General features: G+C 55.2%; 2 protein-coding genes across 11 annotated transcripts; one reads left to right on the top strand and one right to left on the bottom strand.

Annotated features, from left to right (window-relative positions):
- Positions 1-642: 642 nt before the first annotated feature.
- ASPHD1 (aspartate beta-hydroxylase domain containing 1) lies at positions 643-3,722 on the bottom strand (the record flags this gene model as incomplete). Its single annotated transcript, XM_084250204.1, has 3 exons — positions 643-752; positions 1,506-1,619; positions 2,885-3,722. The coding sequence occupies 3 exons, from the start codon at positions 3,720-3,722 to the stop codon at positions 643-645; spliced, it is 1,062 nt and encodes a 353-aa protein (XP_084106330.1).
- Positions 3,723-5,805: 2,083 nt separating this feature from the next.
- SEZ6L2 (seizure related 6 homolog like 2) lies at positions 5,806-21,377 on the top strand (the record flags this gene model as incomplete). 10 transcript variants are annotated; one of them, XM_084251559.1, is made up of 18 exons in its annotated part: positions 5,806-5,884; positions 6,838-6,969; positions 7,836-7,925; positions 8,291-8,430; positions 8,702-8,903; positions 11,469-11,654; positions 12,303-12,471; positions 13,301-13,464; positions 15,441-15,641; positions 16,103-16,241; positions 17,039-17,235; positions 17,368-17,562; positions 19,414-19,605; positions 19,690-19,881; positions 20,362-20,400; positions 20,583-20,700; positions 20,826-20,922; positions 21,348-21,377. In XM_084251559.1, 18 exons carry the CDS (start codon positions 5,806-5,808, stop codon positions 21,375-21,377), a joined length of 2,562 nt encoding a protein of 853 aa, XP_084107685.1. The 10 variants fall into 10 exon arrangements, with proteins under 10 accessions (XP_084107685.1, XP_084107683.1, XP_084107679.1 ...); XM_084251557.1 differs by having other exon boundaries at positions 7,797-7,925; XM_084251553.1 differs by having other exon boundaries at positions 7,626-7,925.
- Between the last annotated feature and the right edge of the window lie 252 nt (positions 21,378-21,629).

Genomic DNA, 21,629 nt, shown 5'->3' with positions numbered 1-21,629 from the left:
ACTCCCCCCCACAGCCCTTCAGAAGGCCTGCATTCCTTCTCATTGCCAGCCTTGCCCTGCTGCCTTCCCTCACCAGCTGATTTAGAGTAATTTAGAACTCCTTTTCTCTTTTTTTAGTACATTGTACATGCCAAAGTGTCAAGCCAGCCCTTATTAACACCCACGACATTCTGAGCCACCTCCCAACCATTGTACAGAGTAGTTTGCTTCTCTCCTTCCCCCGCCATTCTCCCTACCTCTTTAACTTTGTATTAGTCTGGCCTGGACCTGCACCAGCCCAGCTATCTTCTTGGTCTGTTTCATATTATTTATTATTTTAATTTTCTATTAAATTATTGGAATAAAGTTGAGTTGAGGTTTTGGTGCTGGTTCCTGGGGAGAGGGCCAGGAAGATGGCTTGTGTTAAGGAGTGAGACTAGTTGGAGGGGAGGAATCATGAGCCCTGCTCCCAAACATTTCCCCAGGAAGAAAGTAGTCAGGAGTTAGGAGAGGATTTAAAATTTATATTTTGGTGCTCACTGGGCAGTTCCCACCCTCTGTCCCACCCCTCCCCATGCGATGGAGAAGAGGTCCTGGCTAGCACTCAAGCCATCCCTGGTGCAGCCTCTCTCCAGCCCAGACATCTGAAGAGGACGCCTTCCTTCAAGAGTCTGGTGCGAAGACAAAGTCGAGGGCCTGGCGCTCAGCCCCAGCCACATTGGGATGCCAGAGGTCCACAATGAAGACTACTCGAGGCCCATCTTCAGGGGCACCTAGGGCACATGAGGATGGAGACAGGAGAGCATCTGAGAGCACTCACCAAACACTCAGACAAGCACTCAAGTAAGTGCCAGGCACTGCTCTGACCTCTTAAATGTATTAATTTTTAATCATCAAAAAACAATGAGGTCCTATCAGAATCCCACATTATACATAGTAACTGAGGCACAAAGAGGTTAAATAACTTGTCCAGAGCCACACAGCTAGTAAGTACCAGAGACTGGGCAGGTGGCACCTGCCCAGGGTCTTTGCCATGCACTTACATTAACTTAATCCTTGCAGTTGCCAGCTAACAAAGTTGCCCCTTTTCACTGGTGATTGGAGAGGTCATGTGACTTACCCCAGGTCATGCACTGGGAAATGATGGTGCTAGGGAGGAAACCATTCTGCAGCTCTAATCTATTCCCCCTTTTTTTTTAAATTAATTTATTTATTTATACAAGCACTGGGTACAGTCAGAAGCGCGGGAGGGTGAGAGAATTCACCAGAGCCAGAGCGGGGAGCAGAGCAGGCAGAAGGACCGAAGTACACTGCTGAGGGGAGCAGCGGGCGGCAGGAGAGGTCTGCGCACCATGTGGGACCCTCACCCAGTGGCGGGGATCAGCCGGGGATTGAACCGGAGCTGCAGAGTCTGCGGGCAGCTTCGCAACCCAGCGCTCAACTGCTGAGCCATCAGGGAGGCCCTAATCTATTCCCCTTCTCTCCTTAGTTCCTCATCCCTCTTAGCAGAATAGCATCCCCATTACCATTATGAGCCACTGTGTGCAGGAAGGAGTCATCCACCAGTAGACAGTGTCCTTCAGCCCAGCACTGGGGCTCGCCCCCGACCACCAGCTCACAGCCAGGGGGGATCTTCAATCCTGTGGAGAGAGACCCAGACATCCAACATTTCTGCCTTTGTTGTGGGGACTCACCCCTTTCAGTCAATAAACAGATCTGAGGGTCTTAAACAACAGGTGGTGTGATGTTATGTCCTTACTTTCTGGAAGGTAACCTAAGTGGAATTCTACAGTATTAGATGAAAGAAGTGCTAGGAGATAGGCAAGATTCACAGTCTATTCTGTTTCAGAGAAAAGGGAAGGTTTCTTGGAGGAAGTAGCATCTCCTGGGCCTTTGACAATGCCACCCAAAAACCTACAGTATGTTAGGTCCCTTTCTCTACATGACGTATAAAACTATTGACTCCATTCTGGCCCAGAGACCGCACAGTTGAGCAGCCAATTCAAATGATGGTAAATAGAAGACATCCCAGAGGAGGTGTGGCACTTGAACATTTGAGTCCCGAGGCTAAGTTGGAGTTTTCCAGAAGGTGATAATGGGGAGAGACATTCTAGGTTAAGAGTAAAGTGTGTGTGTGTGTGTGTGTGTGTGTGTGTGTGTGTGTGTGTGTGGTTTGCCAGGACCAGCCAGAAGGCCTTTGTGATTTTTTAATTTTGTGGGGCCTTCATGATTTATATAGAGCAAGGTGGGAGGGGAGGGGAAGGAGCGACAAGGGGGGAGACAAAGAGACAAAAGATCTGGCCTTGATGCAAAGGCCTGTACGCTCCCAAGTAGAGAACAGGTCCAGTTAGTAGCACGGGAGATGACTATAAGCAAAACAAGGTCGTGGCATTGAATAACAATCATGAAATTGTTTCTTTTCCATTTTCTTTCAATCTTTAAAACATCAAAAAGAAAATCTCAGCTAGGTGCTACCAGATATTTAACACCCCTTCTAAATGAAGAATATAGGCTTCAATCTCAGACTAGAGGATTTGGCTAGAATTTTTAAAGTTTTTTTTTTTAAGTTTAAATTTGTATTTATGAGCACTTTATTGAGGGCATAGAATACTGATTATCATTGTACCTGGTGTTTAAGACCCTCAGGTCGGCTGAGAATTCCTTTTCAACAAAACATAGAACATGGGGGGAGGCAACATGAAGACACAGTGCAGGTGGCAGATGACCATGCATAACTTAGGAAGATGGTTTGCAGGTAAGTGAAGCTCAGGAGATAATGTTCCAGGTAGCAGGGAGTGGTGGGAGAGTTCAGAGAAGAGAAGCATGATCAGAACCACAGTGTCGAAAAACCTGGTACAGACAGATCTGGAGACAAGGAGGTGGTTTGTAGGCAGCGTCTACTTACCCAGATGGCATCTGACCCTGGCATTGGTGGGCCCACAGCGGCCCTCAAGCCGGGCACCAGGCAGGAGAACGGAAAAGCCAGCATTGCCAAAGGTGTTGGCGCTCATAAAGCTCCGCAGCCCCCTCAGTGCCCGATAGGCCCCTGGGCACCGGCGGCAGTTGCTGGGTTGGCACCGGCCTGCTTGGTATAGCAGGAGCTGGTAGCACCCAGGGGCCAGGGGTGGGGACCAGCCCCGAGGCAGAGGGGTAGTCCCTGAGAAGTCCCAGTTCACAGCTCCAAAGTCCCGCAAAATGGCAGGGAAGCTGCTCTCCAAGAGTTCCACATCATGCCGCTGGGCATCCCGTGGCACAAAGGGAGCCGAGGGCAGGTCTGGCAGGAAAAGCAGGCCTGGACGCTGAATGCCCAGGATCCCTGGCCCTCCCCCAGGGCCTGGGCCACCCTGAGCTGCCCGCCTCACCCTACCCATCCCTGCCCAGGAGTAGCGCCTGGCATAGGCCCGAAGGCGACGACTCACTAGGCCTTCTGCCCTTGGTCCTTCCCCAGGCTCCCCTGAACTCCCTGAGCTTGGCCCAAGAGGCTCAGAGCATCCCCCAGTCCCACCACTGACACCCCCAACCCGGCTCCCATCCCCCAGAGCCTGCATGTCTTGGGATCCCAGGCGGTAGCAGTACCAGAGGAAGAGGGAAGTAAGGGCTCCAAGGAGCAGGGTAAGGGCAGAGGAGGCTAGGGGCAATGGCCATGCGGGCATGATGGGCAGGGAGGCTCTGGCCAAGAGGCCTGGTGCATCTTCCAGTCCCCAACTCCCCTGTCCCCCTAATTCTCCGCCCCTTCCTTCCATGGCGGCCTCCCCCAGGCTGTCTCCCTGCCACATGCTCACTCTGGGCTCTCCTTCTGCGGTCTTCCCTGCACTTGGTATTTCTCTCTTCCCTCAGGTGCCTCCAGCCCTCCTACCCCTTTCTCTCCTTCTCCTTCCTTCCCTCTCTCCAACCTCTTCTTTCTCCTTTCAACTCTCCTCTTCCTTTTTTACCCTCCTCCCCCTCTCTCTCTCCAGCAGCTTCCTCTCCCCCCCAGTGCCTCTCCCTTTCCCCACCTTCTGTGTCCCCTGCCCTTTCTCCTCCTCCACCCCCGCCCCTCTGAGCTTTCTCTTCCCCTCCCCCACCTCCCTGGCTTCCCCGGACCGCAGCTCCTACCCCACTTGGACCCGCAGCCGCGGAACCTCGCAGTCAGCCGTGCACCGCGGCGGCCTCTCCCGGCCCCTCTCCCCTGCCCTCGCTCCTCACTCGACCCGACCCGCGGGTCCCGCCTGCCGCCCGGCCTCCCTCTCTCCCTCTCTCCCCCACGCTCGCTCTTTCCTTGGCTCCCACTCACCCTGACGTCACCCCTCCCCACTGTCCTCTGGCCTAGCTCCCCCTGCCCCCCCTCAGTGCAGCGCAACTCCGGGGAGGGGAAGGTGGGGGGGGGAGTCTTCTTCGGATTTGCCGCCCACCTGGCCGCACGGGGCGCCACGTGGGGCTCAGAGGGCACCGTGCCAACCTCCAGCCACCCCGCAATGCGAAAAGAAGGGGCGGGGCCGGAGGCAGGGCGGGCAGACCAGGGGGCGGAGCGAGGGCGAGGACCGGCGGACAAGGCCCTCGCAGGCTGCGGGCAGGGGTGCCACAGCCGGCCCGTCGCTGCCGCTCCCGGCGAGCCTGTGGCTCGCTCTCCCCTCGCCGTCGCGGGGGTCAGCCCGGCGGGCAGTGGCGGCCGCTCCCGCCAACCCCGCGCGGCGCAGCCGGGCCCGTGCGGGCGGGGCCGGGAGCGCTGTCCGCCGCCGGTGGTGCTGAAAAGGGAGTTGCGGAGGTTGTGCGAGGCGAGGGGGGCGGGAATCCAAGTTGTGGCCTCCAGGCAGCCGGCCGGGGTCATGTTGTGTGTAAGAGGAGGGTCTCCCCTCCCTAGATCCCAAGCCCTCACCCCCTTATACTTCTCACAAACGTGAAAACTTGCCATTCTCCTGGAAGAGGGGAAAGTCCATTCCACATGAGCTTCTGTGAAAGGGAAAGGGAAGTCCCATAGGGGGCCTGGGTGTGGGAAGGGGGCACATTGGGGGGTGTGAGCAAGCGCAATCCTAGTTGTCCCGCCTCTCAGCACCCTGGGAAGAGGAGATTTAGATTCCAGATGTGCTGGAATGGCGGGTGTGTGTGTGAGTGTGTGTGTGTGTGTGTGTGTGTGTGTGTGTACCGACTAATTACTGCTGGGACCGGAGAGTTTCCTTTGCTTCCCCTAGGGGCCGCGGGAGTGAAGATTACGGTCCTGGCTCATGTGGTCCCTCCTTCCTCCATCTGCACTTCCTCCTCCCCCTCCCCCCACCCCCAAATAAATCGCAGGCCCCTCCCTTCGCCCGTCCCCAGGATCTGACGTGGACTCGACACCTTTCTCAGTTTCTCCCTCCTGCAGCTCCAGTACCCGAGCTTTGGCTCTCCAGGTTCTGCAACCCCCTCCCCTCCTGGCAGGAGTGGCTAGAGTCTAGTAGGGATCATTCCGATTGATCCTGCACCCACCCCAGACCCCCTGAAGCTGTTTTGCCTCTCTCCTCTCCCCCAGCTTGGGATCCAGAAGCCTGGTGGACCAAGGTGCCTGAGTAAGAGGGTAAAGCAGGCTACCCGGCCCCTTCGGCCCTCTCGGCCCCACCCCCTGCAGCCGGAGCCGCGCCCCCTCTCCCACAGATCCGGAGCAGAGGACAGAGGAGATTGGGCAACGAAGGGTGGGCTCCCCGGCGACTCCCAGTACAATTCTGCTCTTCCATCTCAAGGGGCAGAGAAATTGTCTTCTTTGCTAACTGCTAGCAAGAAAAAAAATTTAAAGGAGAGATAAAAAGACGGAAGAAAGGTGACAGCTTGATTATCTAAGAGAGGCGCAGAGGAGAGAAATCAGTGTGAGTCGCCATGGGGACTCCCAGGGCCCAGCACCCGCCGCCTCCCCAGCTGCTGTTCCTGATTCTGCTGAGCTGTCCCTGGATTCAGGGTAAGGACATGGGAATGTGGGGGGAGGGGGCAAGAAGGCCCCCAGAGGGATCCTAAACCCTCCTTTCTCCTAACATCCTGGGCCTTTGGCACTCCTGGGGGAAGGGAGGAGCACAACTGACAGGGCAGAGGCTTTCTGGTTTGCACCTAGGGCCCCTAGCCCCCAATACTGAGGAGGTGGGGGAAATGAATGAGGGGAACTCTTTGCAGTGTTTCAGGGGTTAAATCCAGGAAGGAGGGCTGGGGAAGATGGGGGGGGGCTGTCTGCGGAGGCGGCAGGAGCATGCAGGGCACCTGGTTGGGAGATGGAGGTGCTGGGAGAGATGCCAGGCACAGCACACACTAGTGTGCTTGGACGTATGGACAAAGACAGATGAACAGAGGCAGTGCTCAGGCACCAAGTACTCGGCCCCCATTCTTACCCCCAACTAGACTCCAGGGAAGGGGGCAGAGACTACAGAGGAGAGGGGGAGGAGAAGGGGAGAGAGAGAGAGAGAAAGAAAGAGCGAGGAAAAAGAGAGAGAGAGAGAGAGAGAGAATACCACACTGCAGGGACAGAAACCCGGAGGGAAAGCTGGGCACTGCGGAAGCAAGGGCTGGGAGATGCTGCCAGACCCTTCACAGAGTCCCAGGGATGTGGAGGGAACAGACTGGGGTGAAAATAAAGGCAGCACCATTACCCCTTCTCTGCCCTACTAACGCTGTCCAGGGTTCTTACGGGCCAAGGTGTTCACTGAAGGCCCACATAGCCTGGGGGGTAAGGGGGAGGAAGGTGTAGGAGTGTGAGGGACATCTCTGTGTCTCCTTTCAATTTTGGCTCCCAGCCCAGCCTGGACCCTCTGAGCCCTTGCCGGCCCACCTGACACAAGCAGGAGGAAGAGCTCCGGAAAACACCTTTCTGGAGAAGGAGGGAGTGTGGGGCAGTAGGAGGGCTCACACAACTTCATCTCCTAGGTCTGCCCCTGAAGGAGGAGGAGGCACTGCTGGAGCCTGGAAGCGAGACCCCTACAATGGCCTCTGAGGCCTTGGCTGAGCTGCTCCATGGGGCCCTGCTGAGGAGGGGCCCAGAGATGGGCCACCTGCCTGGTGAGGCCCCCAGAATGGCAGGGATCATGCAGAGGCAGAGGGAGGACATTAACTCACGGAAATGCGGGAGTCAGACCAGTTAAAGTCAGAGTGAGACAGAGAGAGTCAAAAGTGGGCATAGCTGAAGGACCCGAGAAGCCGAGACAGAACGATGAAGAGACAGCGTCAGATAGAAAAACGGACACACGAAGAAAAAGATGAAAGGAAGCCCAGAGACCCAGAATCAGAGAGACAGTGGGAGCAAGACATGGAAAAAGAGCGAGGGAGAGGGAAGTAGAGACTAGCCAATCCAGAATCATAAAACCAGAGCCTGATAATAGCAAATAAAGGGTTCAGAAAGAGCAAGACCAAGGACAGAGCAGGGGGTAACCAGCAGAGGGCACCAGATCTGAATGGGGAGGCAGAGACCGAAGCTCAGCAGGACTGTCAGGGTGGAGGGGCCCGGGTAGAGATGGAAAGGGTGGGGGTAATCAGACAAGGTGGGGGGCTAGGCTGTAGAAGCCTTGCAAGGAGGTGGGGAGTTTGGGTGGGGGATCGGTGGGGGACCTGTACCTTGTGGGGGAGGCCTTTGGGGTTCATGGGGTTCAGCCCTGCTCCCCACGCAAGGCAAGCCAATTTGCTCCTCCTGTGCCCTGACTTCCCTTGCACTGTCTCAGGATCTGATCCAGACCCCACACTAGCCACCCCTCCAGCCGGCCAGACTCTTGCAGCGCCCTCCCTGCCACGGGCCACTGAGCCAGGGACAGGGCCTCTGACAACTGCCATAACCCCTAAAGGGGGCAGGGGGGCAGGCCCCACCGCGCCAGAGCTGCTGACCCCACCCCCAGGAACTACGGCCCCGCCCCTCCCCGGTCCCGCCTCCCCAGGCCCGCCCCTTGGGCCTGAGGGAGGGGAGGAGGAGACCACGACCACCATCATCACCACGACAACTGTCACCACGACAGTGACCAGCCCAGGTGAGGCGATTGAGAGCCGAGGGGCTGGTGTGCAAGCGCACTGGTGTGTGTGTGGGGGGGAGGGTATGGACAGGGAAGACGCCCCTGGGAACGTGTGCAGGAAGCAGGGATCCGGGTGCAGGTGGGAGAGGGGCCTGGCTTACTGTGAAGGAAGGCGAGCATTTTATCCCCATGTGATGTCCCAGGCACTGTTCCGCATGTTTTCTCTACACGACAGCGGTGGGAGGGCGTTCTGGGCACAGGTGGGGGGGGGTCAAGGTGATGAGGGGTGTTGGGCAGGAGGCAGGTGAGGAAGCTCCGAGTTGCTTGGCTGGGAGGGCAGGAACACGGGGCTTCGCTCAACCCCAGCCACTGTGTCTCTCTAGTTCTGTGTAATAACAACATCTCTGAGGGCGAAGGGCATGTGGAGTCTCCAGATTTAGGGAGCACCGCCAGCCGTGCCGTAGGGCTCCTGGACTGCACGTACAGCATCCATGTCTATCCTGGCTACGGCATCGAGATCCAGGTAACTGGACTTGAGCTTTGATTCTGAAGCCTCCAGGCCCTTTCTCTTGGGTCCAATGGTGTGCATAGGTTTGCCCTGGGAAGCCCAGAACCTGTTTTCTGATTCAAATGGGCCTGTTTTCTCCAAGACTCTCCTAGAAACCTGTAACTTGGCCAGTGGCACCAGTTTGGGCTGCAACACACAGGGAAAAGGAAGACAGGGAACAGGGGGAGAGTCAGGGATCCACACGCCCTGGCTAACGTGCTGGTGGGGCTGGGTCTCACTTCTTTAGGTGCAGACACTGAACCTGTCTCGGGAGGAGGAGCTCCTGGTGCTGGCTGGTGGGGGGTCCCCAGGTCTGGCCCCCCGACTCCTGGCCAACTCCTCCATGCTGGGAGAAGGACAGGTCCTTCGGAGCCCAACCAATCGGCTGCTCCTACACTTCCAGAGCCCAAGGGCCCCAAGGGGCGGTGGCTTCAGGATCCACTATCAGGGTGAGGAGTTTCAGGGTGCTGGTGGAAGGGCAGGGGCCCTACTGGGCAGGGGACATATCCAGGAGCCTTCAAGTGCGGTGTGAAGTGGGGGGTTTTTCCTTCTGATAGGACCCTGTGGGGGAGGGCAGAAGAGACCTATATAGTCTTACCCACTCATAGACCCGGGTCTGGGTGTGCTCGAATCCATCACTCAACAGGGGCTTATTGAGTACTCACTTCAGACCAGCCCTGTGTTAACTTTCGGAAGAGGAAGGAACAAGGCAGGTGTAACTTTGACTTCAAGGAACTCAGAATGTGGATAAGGAAGTGAGCAAGGAATCAGCATGATGATAATGTGATGAGACGAATCCGTAGCTCTATGATGGAGGGAACACAGCAGAGGGAGCACATATCCAAGGGACCTCCATTTCTTCTAAGGAATATAGGGACACCTTCTTGGAGAAGGTGACGACTAAACTGAAACCTAAGAGATGAGTTAGCTAGGGAGAGGGTGGGAGGGAGAAAACGAGGATGGCGGCTGTCTCATGGATGAAAAAGCGCACTCCAAGACCCGGGGAGGGGGAAAAACATGACCCTTGAGAGGCCTTGCGGTAAGTCCGCATGGAAAATAGAACTGTGTGGCCTGGGGCAAGTTACTTAACCTTTCTGTGCCTCATCGTCTCATCTGAATGATGAGGATCATAATACTTCCTCCATCGTATTATTAGGAAGATCAAATGAGTTAATACATGTCAAGGGCTTAAAATAGTGTCTGGCACACAGTGAGAGCGCAAAAACATCAGTCACTGCTCCTGCCATCAGCGCGCAGAGTGCTGTGGGCAAAGTAGGCTAAGAAGCCAGACTGGGAGGTCGATGGATGCACATCATGAAGTCATGAAGGCTTCAGCAGCTTCAGCAAGGAGTTCAGACTACCTTACCCTGCAAGCGGAGCAGTGGGGGAGAGAGATTTTGAAATGTTTTAAGCAGGATAGTGACAGCTTCAGATTTGTGACCTAGAAAGACCCTCCTGACTCCTGGAGGCTGGGAAGGAGGATGTAGCCATGCACAACTGCATTCATGAGCATCCACCCATGGGAGCCTCCACACACCTGTACACCCATGCTCACCTGTGTATGCGGGCAGCGCCCCGCAGTGTATGTTCTAGCACACCCCAGAGCATGTGCCAAGGCCCAGCCCGCTACCCCATCCCAGACACTACTGCCATCTCCAAAGTCCCTTCTATACCCCCAGAAACAGAGAGGACTAACTGTGTGTTGGGCCAGTGCAGTGCCTCCTTCACATCACCTCACAGTCATTCCTGGCTTCATGAGCCCTATACCTCTTCCAGATCCTCATGGACCTTACCCAGGACACACACAACCTAGCTCCTCCTCACACCCTCTTCAGCCTGTATCCTGGCCTCTCCTCGGGACCTGGCCATGCTGGCCTGGTGGTGGGCCCAGTCAGGCCTCTTCATGGTGAGCTGGGGCACAGGTAGTGGTGGCAGGGGCCTGGTGGTGGGAGCAAGGCGCGAGGGCTGGACTTCTGTCCTACAAAATGCCTCCCTTCTGCCTCCTTTAAGCAGCCACTTCCCTAGGACCCTGAAAATAGGACTCTTCGGCTAAGTGGAGCATTTGGGGGAAGCAGAGCTATTGCATGAATTGGCCTCTATTCCTGCCTTGGCTGGAATAAAGTCTTGCAACTTCTCCAGGCACCTCTGGGACCAAGGTCCTGTTTATGAGCCTTTCCCACTCTGCACTAACTGGAGCTTCAGGTCCAGAGTGGCCTCACTGGTATCTCTGAGAGACCAAAAGCTCCCTTACCCCTCACCCCAAATCCAGCTAACTTTCCATTACAAAGCCTGTTCACCAACCGTTGTTTCATTTGCTTCTCCCATCAAGCCTGGGGGTGGCCATTGTCAACCGCATCTCAGAGGAAGAAAAAGACTCAAAGGTTATAGGATTGCTCAGCCCCTTGCAAATTCATTGCAAAGTATTACGGTCTATCATGAATAGTCAAAAGAGTCAAAGTTCCTAAAGGAGTTTCGTGTGGCTCCTCTGGATGGAAGCTGAGCGCGTGCTACCTCAGCACACCCCACACAAGGAAGTCTGTGAGTGGAGGGGAGAAAATGCTATGAGGCACTTCATAACTTGGAACCTCAAGTCCACATCTGGAAAATGGGTCACGGTCTTCTTCTACCTACCTTAGAAGCACCGGGTGAACTCGCTCTGGAAGCTGAACAAACTCTGCAAATACTATTTGCTATTTTTAGAGCTGGATGGTGTTCAGAGTGGTCAACTGATTTGCCTCAAGCCACACAGCAAAGGAGCGCTGGGGTCCAGAATAACTCCCCTGAGCCTCAGGTGTCTCATTTACAAAATGGGGGCCAAAGTGGGGTCATCAGAGATTAGGAGAGAGAGGGGTATTGTCGTAACTTCTTCGTGAGGTGCTTGCATGGCTCCTTGTGAGAACCCTGAGAGAGAGCTAGTGTGGGCCCCCAGGAGGACCTGGAAAGAGGAGAGGAAGGGCTGGGGGCTGAGAGGGTAACCTGGGAGATGAGCCCTCCTCCTGTCCTCCCTGGCCCAGCCTACCTGCTGAGTTGCGGCTTCCCACCCCGGCCGGCCCACGGGGACGTGAGCGTGACAGACCTGCACGCTGGGGGCACTGCCACCTTCCACTGTGATTCAGGCTACCAGCTGCAGGGTGAGGAGACCCTCATCTGCCTCAATGGCACACGACCAGCCTGGAGTGGTGAACCCCCCAACTGCATAGGTGAGTCTCCTCCACAAGAGGTGGTGCTTCTGTCCAGAGTTGCATTCGAAGTGTCCTCCCTGGGGGGTCTCCACCTTTGGGGAACACCCATGTTGGAGGGATTTCTACCCTGGAGAGTCCTTATCCTGGAGTCTCCATCTGGAGCTCTTTGCACTGAGGATTTCTGTCCTTGGAGTGTCTCTGTCCTTGGGGAGTCTCCACGGAGTACCCCACCTGGAGGCTTTCCATTTGGGGAGTCACTTTCTGGCAGTCCCTTCTTTTGGAGACTCCTCCTCTTAGAGGAAATCATCCTTAGAGTCCATATCTGGAGGGGCTTTTTCCTGGAGAGTCTTCATCCTAGGGATCCCCATCTTGGAGACTTTCCATCTGAGAGCTTTAAGTTTGGGGCTACCCACAACTGCCCGTCCTAAGGTGTTCACATCTGGGAACCTTCATTTTAGTGAATTTCCAGGCTGGAGGCATCCTCCCTGGGGTGTTTCCATTCCAGGGATGGTTCCCTACATAGGTGGTGTCCTGTCCTGTCCTCTGGGGTGAGCCTGTAGGGCAGAGGCCATCCCAAGGCCAGGTCCCAGCCAAAGCCTTGAGGGGTGGATGAGGCAGCTCTGAAGACAGACATGTCACCTTAACCTGCCCCTCCTCTGCCCTCAGCATCCTGTGGTGGCACCATCCACAATGCTACCCTAGGCCGCATAGTGTCCCCTGAGCCTGGGGGAGCAGCGGGGCCCAACCTCACCTGCCGCTGGGTCATTGAAGCAGCTGAGGGCCGCAGGCTGCACCTGCACTTCGAGAGGGTCTCACTGGATGAGGACAACGACCGGTGAGGGTCCTGACCTTGGGTCAGAGGAACCCACCTCAGGGAAATGGGGGCTGCAGTGGGGAGTGAGACAGACCCGGGGTGGATCCCAGTTGGGGCATGTGTCAAACACAGGTCAGTCTTGCCCCTTTCTTAGCCAGCATAGCAGTGCCAGCTTAGACGAATCACTTAACCTCTCTGTGCCTCAGTTTCTTTGTCTGTAGAATGGAGGCGAATGCTCTGAGGCCTGGCAGTGCAGCACAAGTGTCTGCATCATTTTCATCTGCTGTCATTTTTTTTTAAAGATTTATTTATTTATACAAGAACCGGGGTACAGGCCAGATGTGCGGGAGGGGGAGAAGATTCACCACAGACAGAGTGGGGAACAGAACAGGCAGATTGACGAAATACACTGCTGAGGGGAGCAGCCCTCGAGACAGAAGAGGTCTGCCTCACCACATGGCCTCTCCGCGGCTGGTGGGGATTGAACCAGCTCTGCAGAGGCTGCACACAGCTTCACAGCACTGCGCCCAACCACCTGCACCACCAGGGAGGCCCGTCTGCTGTTATTTTTTACCTAACAAACTAGTGTCCCCGCTCTGCCACTAGTTGCTAGTTTGGGGCAAGCTTTTAATCTTTCTGTACCTCAATGTCCTTACCCATAAAATGAGGGATAATAGTGTCTGGTGCAAGGGTTCTGGTGAGAGCTAATCAGGATCAAATATGCAAAGGCTTCAAAGCATACAGTTGCATATAATGTTTGATAGTTGTAGCCTTGAAAATAGGAGAGCAGGCAACAGGTGAGGCGGCTTCTGAAGGGAAACTGAGCTTGGCCCCCTTCTGTCCATTCCAGGCTGATGGTGCGCTCAGGGGGCAGTCCCCTCTCCCCAGTGATCTATGACTCAGACATGGATGACGTCCCAGAGCGGGGTCTCATCAGCGACGCTCAGTCCCTCTATGTGGAGCTGCTCTCAGAGACACCTGCCAATCCTCTGCTGCTGAGCCTCCGATTTGAAGGTACCTGCCCCCATCCCACATCCCATGGCCATGGCTCCTGCACCTTCCCCTATTCCTGGACACCCAGGCCTGCTCACAGTACTGGCTACATCCCTGCTCATCTCTGTTTGGATCCCTGAAACCTGACTGCCCCCCACACCCCAAACTACAAGGATTCCTTCATATAAGCCCGTTCCAATTCCCTGAGTGGTCTTTTCCATGTAATCTTCATGTATGACTGGGCCCAGGGAACATGGCCAGGCCACCAGCTACCTCTGTCTCTTGGCTCTTTCCTTCTGTTGGCCTCATTCTCAGGCTGGCTCTCCACCTGTGGTGAATCTAGCAGTTCCAGGCTGACATACCACCAAATTGAGAGAGAGAAATGTCCCCCCAGCAAAAATGCCAGGAAAACTTCTCATTGCCCTGGATTAGGGCATGTGCCAATGCCTGAGCCAGTCACAGGAGCTAGGGGCAGGTGGTGGTATGCTTGGCAGATCCATATCACATGACCACCCCTAGTTGGCCCCCACTTGAACCTGGAAGTAGAGGAAACTATGTGTCCCAGAATGAGAATAGAGCTGCTGTTACTAAGAGAAGGGACACCAGATGCACAGGTAGAAACAAAGAGCTCAGTGATCACAGGAGAAGAGGCATCCGAGCTGGGCCTTACAGGATAGAGAGTATTTTTTTTTTAAAGATTTATTTATTTATTTATTTATTTATGCAAGAGCTGGGGCACAGGCCTGAGATGCGGGGGGCAGAGGGGAGAGAATTCACCAGAGACAGATTGGGGAACAGAACAGGCAGACTGACCGAAATACACTGCTGAGGGGAGCAGCGGGCGAGTCAGGAGAGGTTTGCGCCATGTGGGTAGCTCCCTGGCCAGCTGGGGATCCAACTCGTGCTGCAGAGGCTGCGGATTGCTTCATAGTACGGTGTGTAACCCCTTTCGCCACCAGGGAGACCCCAGGATAGAGAGTATTTTAAAGCAGGGAGCCTGAGAAGTGCCTCAGGGGGGAAGGAACAGCGCGAGCAAAGAGAAGGGTCTGGTATAACTGGGAAACATCTTCAATGTGGCTGAGGCAGGGGACTCATGCAAAGAGTCACAGGAGAGAAACAAAGTGAAATGCTCTGAGATGGGAGGGGCTCGTCTCTGGTATGAATCATAGCAATGGAATTGGCACCAGGCCCTGGGAGATGCATAGGATTTGGACATGATCCCCTCTCAGTTTAAGTAACAGTGAAATAGAACAGTGGATCTGAAAAATAAATTGCATGTTAGATTCTGAGAGTGCTGGGCTTTTAGGGAGACTCCCTAGGTTTGTGCCTGCCCCCAGGGTCGTGGGCATTACTGGTCCATGAGCTTCTGATTCCTCTTCTGGATCACAGATGCCTGAGTGCAAAAACCTAACAGTTTTGCTGCTAAGATATGATCAAGTGGGCAAAAGGGAAAACGTTCATTTACACTGACTTAATGCAAAGTCAAAATGAGCAGCTTTTGCACTAGCTGCCTGTTGATTCTAGCCACAGCATGGGATATCAAAAATGATTAGAATCCAACTGTTATTTTTAAGGCCGAAACACACCTATATGAACCAAAGGTGCCCTTTCCCCTGATTCTTTTGTAGTTTCCAGAGCCAAGTATCTCTGGTTGGAAATCCAGTGGCCTGGGTTAATACATGCACCTACCACGTAGATGCCCTACTGTGTGGCATTGGGCAAGTGGCTTTTTCTCTGTAGACCTCAGTTTCTGCATCTGTAAATTGACTAGCCTAGGGTTTTCCCTCCAAGGCCAAGGCCAGAGGTAAAATACATGTGTGAGTGAAGAGTATAAGCATTTTAGGGGAACTGAAAAGTGAAAGCTAAATCCAAGGGCATTTCATTTGAAACAGCCCCCTGAGTGACCAAACAACCCTTGAACTCAGTCCATATCCCCGATCTGAGATCCCTTGAGTCCCGTCCTAATGCTTTATTTCTTGTCACTGGCTCCTCCCCAGCCTTTGAGGAAGATCGCTGCTTTGCCCCTTTCCTGGCACATGGCAACGTCACCACCACGGACCCTGAGTACCGCCCAGGGGCACTGGCCACCTTCTCATGCCTCCCAGGATATGCCCTAGAGCCCCCTGGTCCCCCCAATGCCATCGAATGTGTGGATCCCACAGAACCCCACTGGAACGACACAGAGCCAGCTTGTAAGGGTGAGCCCTCTGCATCCCCCAGAAGTCCTTCAGTCTACAGACTACCCTCTGAGCTGGGGATCCTGGGAAGCCATTCAGGAAGGAGAACTGCATATCCAAACCTAATAAACCCAGACATTGGGTAAATCCCTGTCCCTTTCAGAGACTCAGTTTTCTTAGTAAATAATTGGTGGGCTTGCTAAAGAACTTAGGTGTCACCATCCAGATGTCTTCAAGAGCTAGAACTGGAGTTGGGCTAAATCATGGATTGGGTGGTGATGTCTGGGCTAGAGAGTAGACAGGGTTGATTAAGAGCTGGACTGGCGTTGGACACAACAGGACTAGACAAAGCAAAAAACAAACAGGAACTGGAACAAAGTAGAAAACCTGCGTGGTGGTTTCGTGCAACTGGGAGGGGTGAGGACTATGGTGAGATCAGACTGTGTCCACCTGGGTTCTGAATCTGATACCTTCTACCCTAGCCATGTGTGGAGGGGAGCTGTCAGAGCCAGCTGGTGTGGTGCTTTCTCCAGACTGGCCCCAGAGCTACAGCCCCAGTCAGGACTGCGTGTGGGGCCTGCATGTCCAGGAAGAGAAGCGCATCTTGCTCCAAGTCGAGATGTATGTTGGGGTGCTACAGAGGGTGCAAAGGGTGTGGGCTCAGTGAAGTGTCACATGACACCACACTAACCTGCACTCTGAGCCTGGCTGGCTCATCTCTGTCTACACAAGTTTCGGTGAATATATGCTCTGATGAAAGAGAAACTAAGGTTCGGGATGGGGGTGGTGTTGCCAGGTACCTATGTTCGAATCAAGTATTAGCCAGCTGACCTTGGACAAGTAAATGGGGGTAATGCAACCTTCCAGAAGGGGCTACTGTGAAAGAAGGGGTTCTGGTCTGGTGTCTCTTACTTTGGGGTTTTCTGAAGATCTCCAGAGAAATTTCCATCACCAACACTCTTGATGGGTGTGGATAGAATCCAATGAGCTGATTTGCTGTGAGGTTGTCATGTGACTAGACAGAACCAGAAGTGTCCATAACCCAAAAGTAGATACTCAGGCCAAACCTAGAGTTGGGTGGGGTGAAATGAGCATGGTCTGTGATTAGTCAGAGCTGGACCTGAGCTGGGCTGGGCATCACCTGGTGCTGGAGGAGGGACCTAGGGTGGGAGGACCTAGGAGTGAGCAGGATTGGGGATTGGGAAGCAGGGACTAGGAGGAATCACAATGCAAGTGGAACCTTGAGTGGCTAGCCCAGAGGAAAAGCCCATAATTGGTCAAAAGCGAGGTGGTACAGATCTGGCCCCAGGAATATAGAGGCATGATTGGAGGTTACTACTGACCTGTGTAAGAGCTGGGTCAAGCTGGGTAGGAGCGGCGGGTGGCAGTCTCTCCCCATATCTGGCACCCTCCTGCAGCTTGAACGTGCGTGAAGGGGACATGCTGACACTGTTCGACGGGGAGGGTCCCAGCGCCCGTGTCTTGGCCCAGCTGCGTGGACCCCAACCGCGCCGCCGGCTCCTCTCCTCTGGGCCTGACCTCACGCTGCAGTTCCAGGCACCACCCGGGCCCCCAAACCCAGGCCTGGGTCAGGGCTTCGTGTTGCACTTCAAAGGTACAGAGGGCTAGCGTCTGAATTTGGAGGGGTCCGGCAGGCCCGAGATCTCGGGAAGAGTGAGACCCTCAAGGCTGAAAAGGCTTTCTAAGTCGCAGGGTGGTCTCCAAACCCGCTCTTTCTCCCCTGCAGAGGTCCCGAGGAACGACACATGCCCTGAGCTGCCACCTCCTGAGTGGGGCTGGAGGACGGCGTCCCACGGGGACCTGATCCGGGGCACTGTGCTCACTTACCAGTGCGAGCCTGGTTACGAGCTGCTGGGCTCCGACATCCTCACCTGTCAGTGGGACCTGTCCTGGAGCGCAGCGCCACCCGCCTGCCAAAAAAGTGAGCCTCAGCCCCACCCTGGTCTTTTCTCCTGGGGGTGTGGTCCGCTTGGCCCCGCCCATTTTCCCTGAGCCCCACCTCCGTCCCTGCCTCTGCCTGGTCAGTTCCATCCCTTCCCTCTGGATCCTGCTAGGACCTTCCTCAAGCTTCGTCCCTATGTCTCTGGGTGCCACTCCTCTGGCGCTGCGAACCTGTCCCTTCCGGACCCCACTCTCACCTCTGGACCGAGTTCCTTCCTCTTGACTGTTCTGGGCTGCGGCAGCGACTCCTCAGGGCCCTGCTGCTCCTTTCCGTGGCTCCGCCCCAGGAGCTCTCGGCCCCACCTCTGCCCTGTTGAGTTCCACGTCTCCCTGCTCTGCCCTATCAGCTCTTGGTTCCACTCTTCCTGTTCTAGGCCCTGCTCCCATCTCTCAGTTCCTCCACCCTGGACATTTTGCTAGGGCCCGGGCTCATCAGAGAGTTCTGTTTATTTTAATGCAGTCCCTGAAACCCCATGCCGGGTTGGGGCGATGCGAAGGCAGCAGGGTTACCTGGACAGAATTCTCAGTCTGGTACGGGGACAGATAGCTAACCCACTAAGGATTTACAGAGCGGTAACTGCTGTGTTGATCTCAGGCAAGGCACTTAACATCTCTGGGCCTTGGCCTCCACACTGGTGCAGGAGACACAGGGGCATATGAGGAGCAGATGCCTGGTGTGTGAACAGTGAGGAAGCAGTAGCTGCTGTAGATGTCAAGAAGGGCTCTGGGAAGAGGGGTGTGTTAATTGTCCTAGGCATGGGTCAGGAGATTTCAGAGGTGACACTCAGAAGACCTGCAAGTGTTTATCTTTTAGAGCAGAAAGGGGTAGTGTCTTGTCATTTTCTCCAAATCTGGGGAGTCTGCCACAGGATATGAGATTGCAGCTCCTCCACCTGCCCCCTTGGGGCAATGGTGGGACCCATGGGGGTGTATTTCAGGAGAGCAGATTTGAGGTGGACACAGGAAACCTTTCTAGTTAACATCTCTGTCCCTGGGAGGAAGCACAGAATGTTCAGTCTGGAACCCATCAGGACGGGGGCAGGGAAGAGAAAGGACAGATGTGGGCCCAGCAGGGATGGGACCTGGCCCAGTGGCCCGACACTGGGGAGGGGCCCTGTCCACGGTGACATGTTGAACCTGAAGCTGAACCAAGACCCAAGTTTCTCAAGCCCAGCTCAGTGCTCCACGCCCGTGACCCTGATCAGCACCAGCTTGGCTACTCCCTGGCCGAGTGACCACTGGTCAGTTATTTCACCGCCTTGAGCCCTGGGCTCTGAAGGAGATGACAGTGGCTGTCAGCTCTGGGGTCACCAGGGTAAAAGGCCAGTGCGTTTGTGACATAATAGCAGGGTGTCCGGCACAGGTCTAGGCTCAAGAAAGCACTAATTGTGGCTTGTCCACAACAAGGCTGTGGGCTTGAATGTCTTCAGGAGCCTACAGGCAATACAAGTGAGCAGAATGGTCTGGGAACTTGGGGAGCTGAAGGCTGGGCCCCTCTTAAGAGAAAGCAGCTGTCCAGCCCATACCTGCCATGCAGGGCTGACCCATCTGGGGTTTAGTGAGTATGTTTCTGGTACAGTGGTTAAATAGTTCAAATTTCACCCTAGGGTGGAGACCTGGTTGCCTTAATCACTGTTTCCCAGAAGAAGCCTGAAATCTAAAGTGCACTGAATTAAGTTTTGTCAAAGCCTGCTGTGCATTCCGAGAAAACAGTGGGAGGTCAGGGGTATACTCAGAGGAGATGACCCCAAGTCTCAGGCCTCCCTGGCCCTAAGCTTCTGAGAGATCTTTTAAGGCCCTAGCGCCTATCATCCTTGGCCTCTGCCAACAGTTATGACTTGTGCTGACCCTGGTGAGATCACCAACGGGCACCGAACTGCCTCGGACGCCGGCTTCCCTGTTGGCTCCCATGTACAGTACCGCTGTCTGCCGGGGTACAGCCTGGAGGGGGCCGCCGTACTCACCTGCTACAGCCGGGACACAGGCACGCCCAAGTGGAGCGACCGGGTCCCAAAGTGCGCCTGTGAGTCTGGGGACACCCTGGGAAGCATGGCTGGGTGGCTTGCTCAGCAGTGTAGCTGGCATGTGACAGACGTGATCCTTGCAGTGAAGTATGAGCCATGCCTGAACCCTGGGGTACCGGAGAATGGCTACCAGACGCTGTACAAGCATCACTACCAGGCGGGCGAGTCTCTACGCTTCTTCTGCTATGAGGGCTTTGAGCTCATCGGCGAGGTCACCATCACCTGTGTGCCTGGCCACCCCTCACTTTGGACCAGCCAGCCCCCACTCTGCAAAGGTGCCTGGGTGGACAGGGTAGTGAGGGGCACGACAGTGCCAAGGGGCATGACAGGGATCGAAATTTGGGTAGCAAGTTCTGAGAGCAATAGTAACTCTGGTGAGCTTCCCACCCCCATCCTGTGGGCTCTCAGCCTCCTGGGTACATCCAGAAGTCCTGGGGAAATTCAAGGTCATGCAACTATCCTAAGGAAAATAGCAGAGCAGGCTTTGGTTTGAAAATCCCTTGCCCTCTGCACAAATCCTATTTTGAATCAGATTGCCCAGGAGCCCTGAACTTTTAGGGGTCTGGAGAAGGAGGAAGAAGGTCCTGGCTGACTAATCCTCCTCCGCTCCCGCCAAGGGAAGGATGAAGTTTAGGTTGAGCAGAGGGGCAAAACACTAGGCTGTCCAACCCAGCCCCACTGGGCTCCCTGCCCTCCACCCAGCCTCCTTCCCACCCTGGCTCAGACCCCGTCCCCTCCCCCTCCTCTCCCTGCAGTGGCCTATGAGGAGCTCCTGGACAACCGAAAACTGGAAGGTCAGTGAGGGCACAGGTGGAGACCCAGGCCTGGCTGAGTCGGGAGGGCAAGGCAGAGGCCAGGGGCTGAAGGCCAGGCCCCGGAGGGTTGAGACCGAGGGTGCAGGGTCCAGGGCAGGAGGCTGGGGAGAGCGCAGGGCTGGGCCCAGCCCCAGTTCACTGGCCTCTCCTCCTTCCCCCAGTGACCCAGACCACAGACCCGTCACGGCAGCTGGAGGGTGGGAACCTCGCCTTGGCCATTCTTCTGCCCCTAGGCTTGGTCATTGTCCTCGGCAGTGGCGTGTACATATACTACACCAAGTAAGTACCCTTCTCAGGGAGCTGCTGGCCGGGGAAGACAAGATGTCCGCCGGCGCCGAAGCTTGGGTGAGGTAGACTTGGAAGCTCACCTCTTGATAAGCCACTCTGTCTTCTCCCTTTCCCAGACTACAAGGGAAATCCCTTTTCGGCTTCTCGGGCTCCCATTCCTACAGCCCCATCACGGTGGAGTCAGACTTCAGCAATCCACTTTATGAGGCTGGGGTGAGTCCTCCTGGAGCCACACCTCTCCGCTCCCTCGGGGCTCTCTAACCTCTTTCAATGACTGTGATTTCTGTCTTTGGAATTTCAAACTCAGCTGCCTACAAAGACCATGTCCATGAACAAATCAAGTCATGTCTAAACAATAGGGAGCGGTGAGGACCGCAGCTAATTGGAGAATCCAGTGAGTCCCAGCCAGTCCACTTAGGCCCCACTGCGTGGTCAGGATGATGAGACATTCAGATTTTTATGTGATTTTAAGATCTAGAGGATGAACTAAACACATCCATTGGCCAGATTGAGCCCCATTCCCACCCTGTGACCTCCAAAGCCTGAGTGATCAATGATATTTAAAAAGCCCAGAGCCCCCTTCCATTTTGCTGCCACCTCCCCCCCTCCAGCAACTGATGCCATCTCTCTGTCTCCAGGATACACGGGAGTATGAAGTTTCCATCTGAACCCCAAGACTAAGGCTTCAGGACCCAGGATGCCCCTCCCTGCCTCATTCTGGGCGGGAGGAGCATAGGACCTGGCCTCTGGCTCCTCTCCTCCCTGCCGTGTAAATAGTCTCCTGGTTCCACAGGGGCTTTGCTAGCCCTGGGGACCCTACAGTAAATAAACCAGCATCCTGCCGCCCAAAGCCTCCTCTTCTCAGTTGCCAAACAAGGGGCCTGCCCTCTCCCCCCACTAGCTTTTGGGCCCTGGAAAGG

The sequence above is a fragment of the Talpa europaea genome (assembly GCF_964194135.1).
Source record: "Talpa europaea genome assembly, chromosome: 12".
NCBI classification, from domain to species: Eukaryota; Metazoa; Chordata; class Mammalia; order Eulipotyphla; family Talpidae; genus Talpa; species Talpa europaea.
Note: the sequence above shows the minus strand (reverse complement) of the source record. Positions and strands in the feature narration are given on the sequence as shown.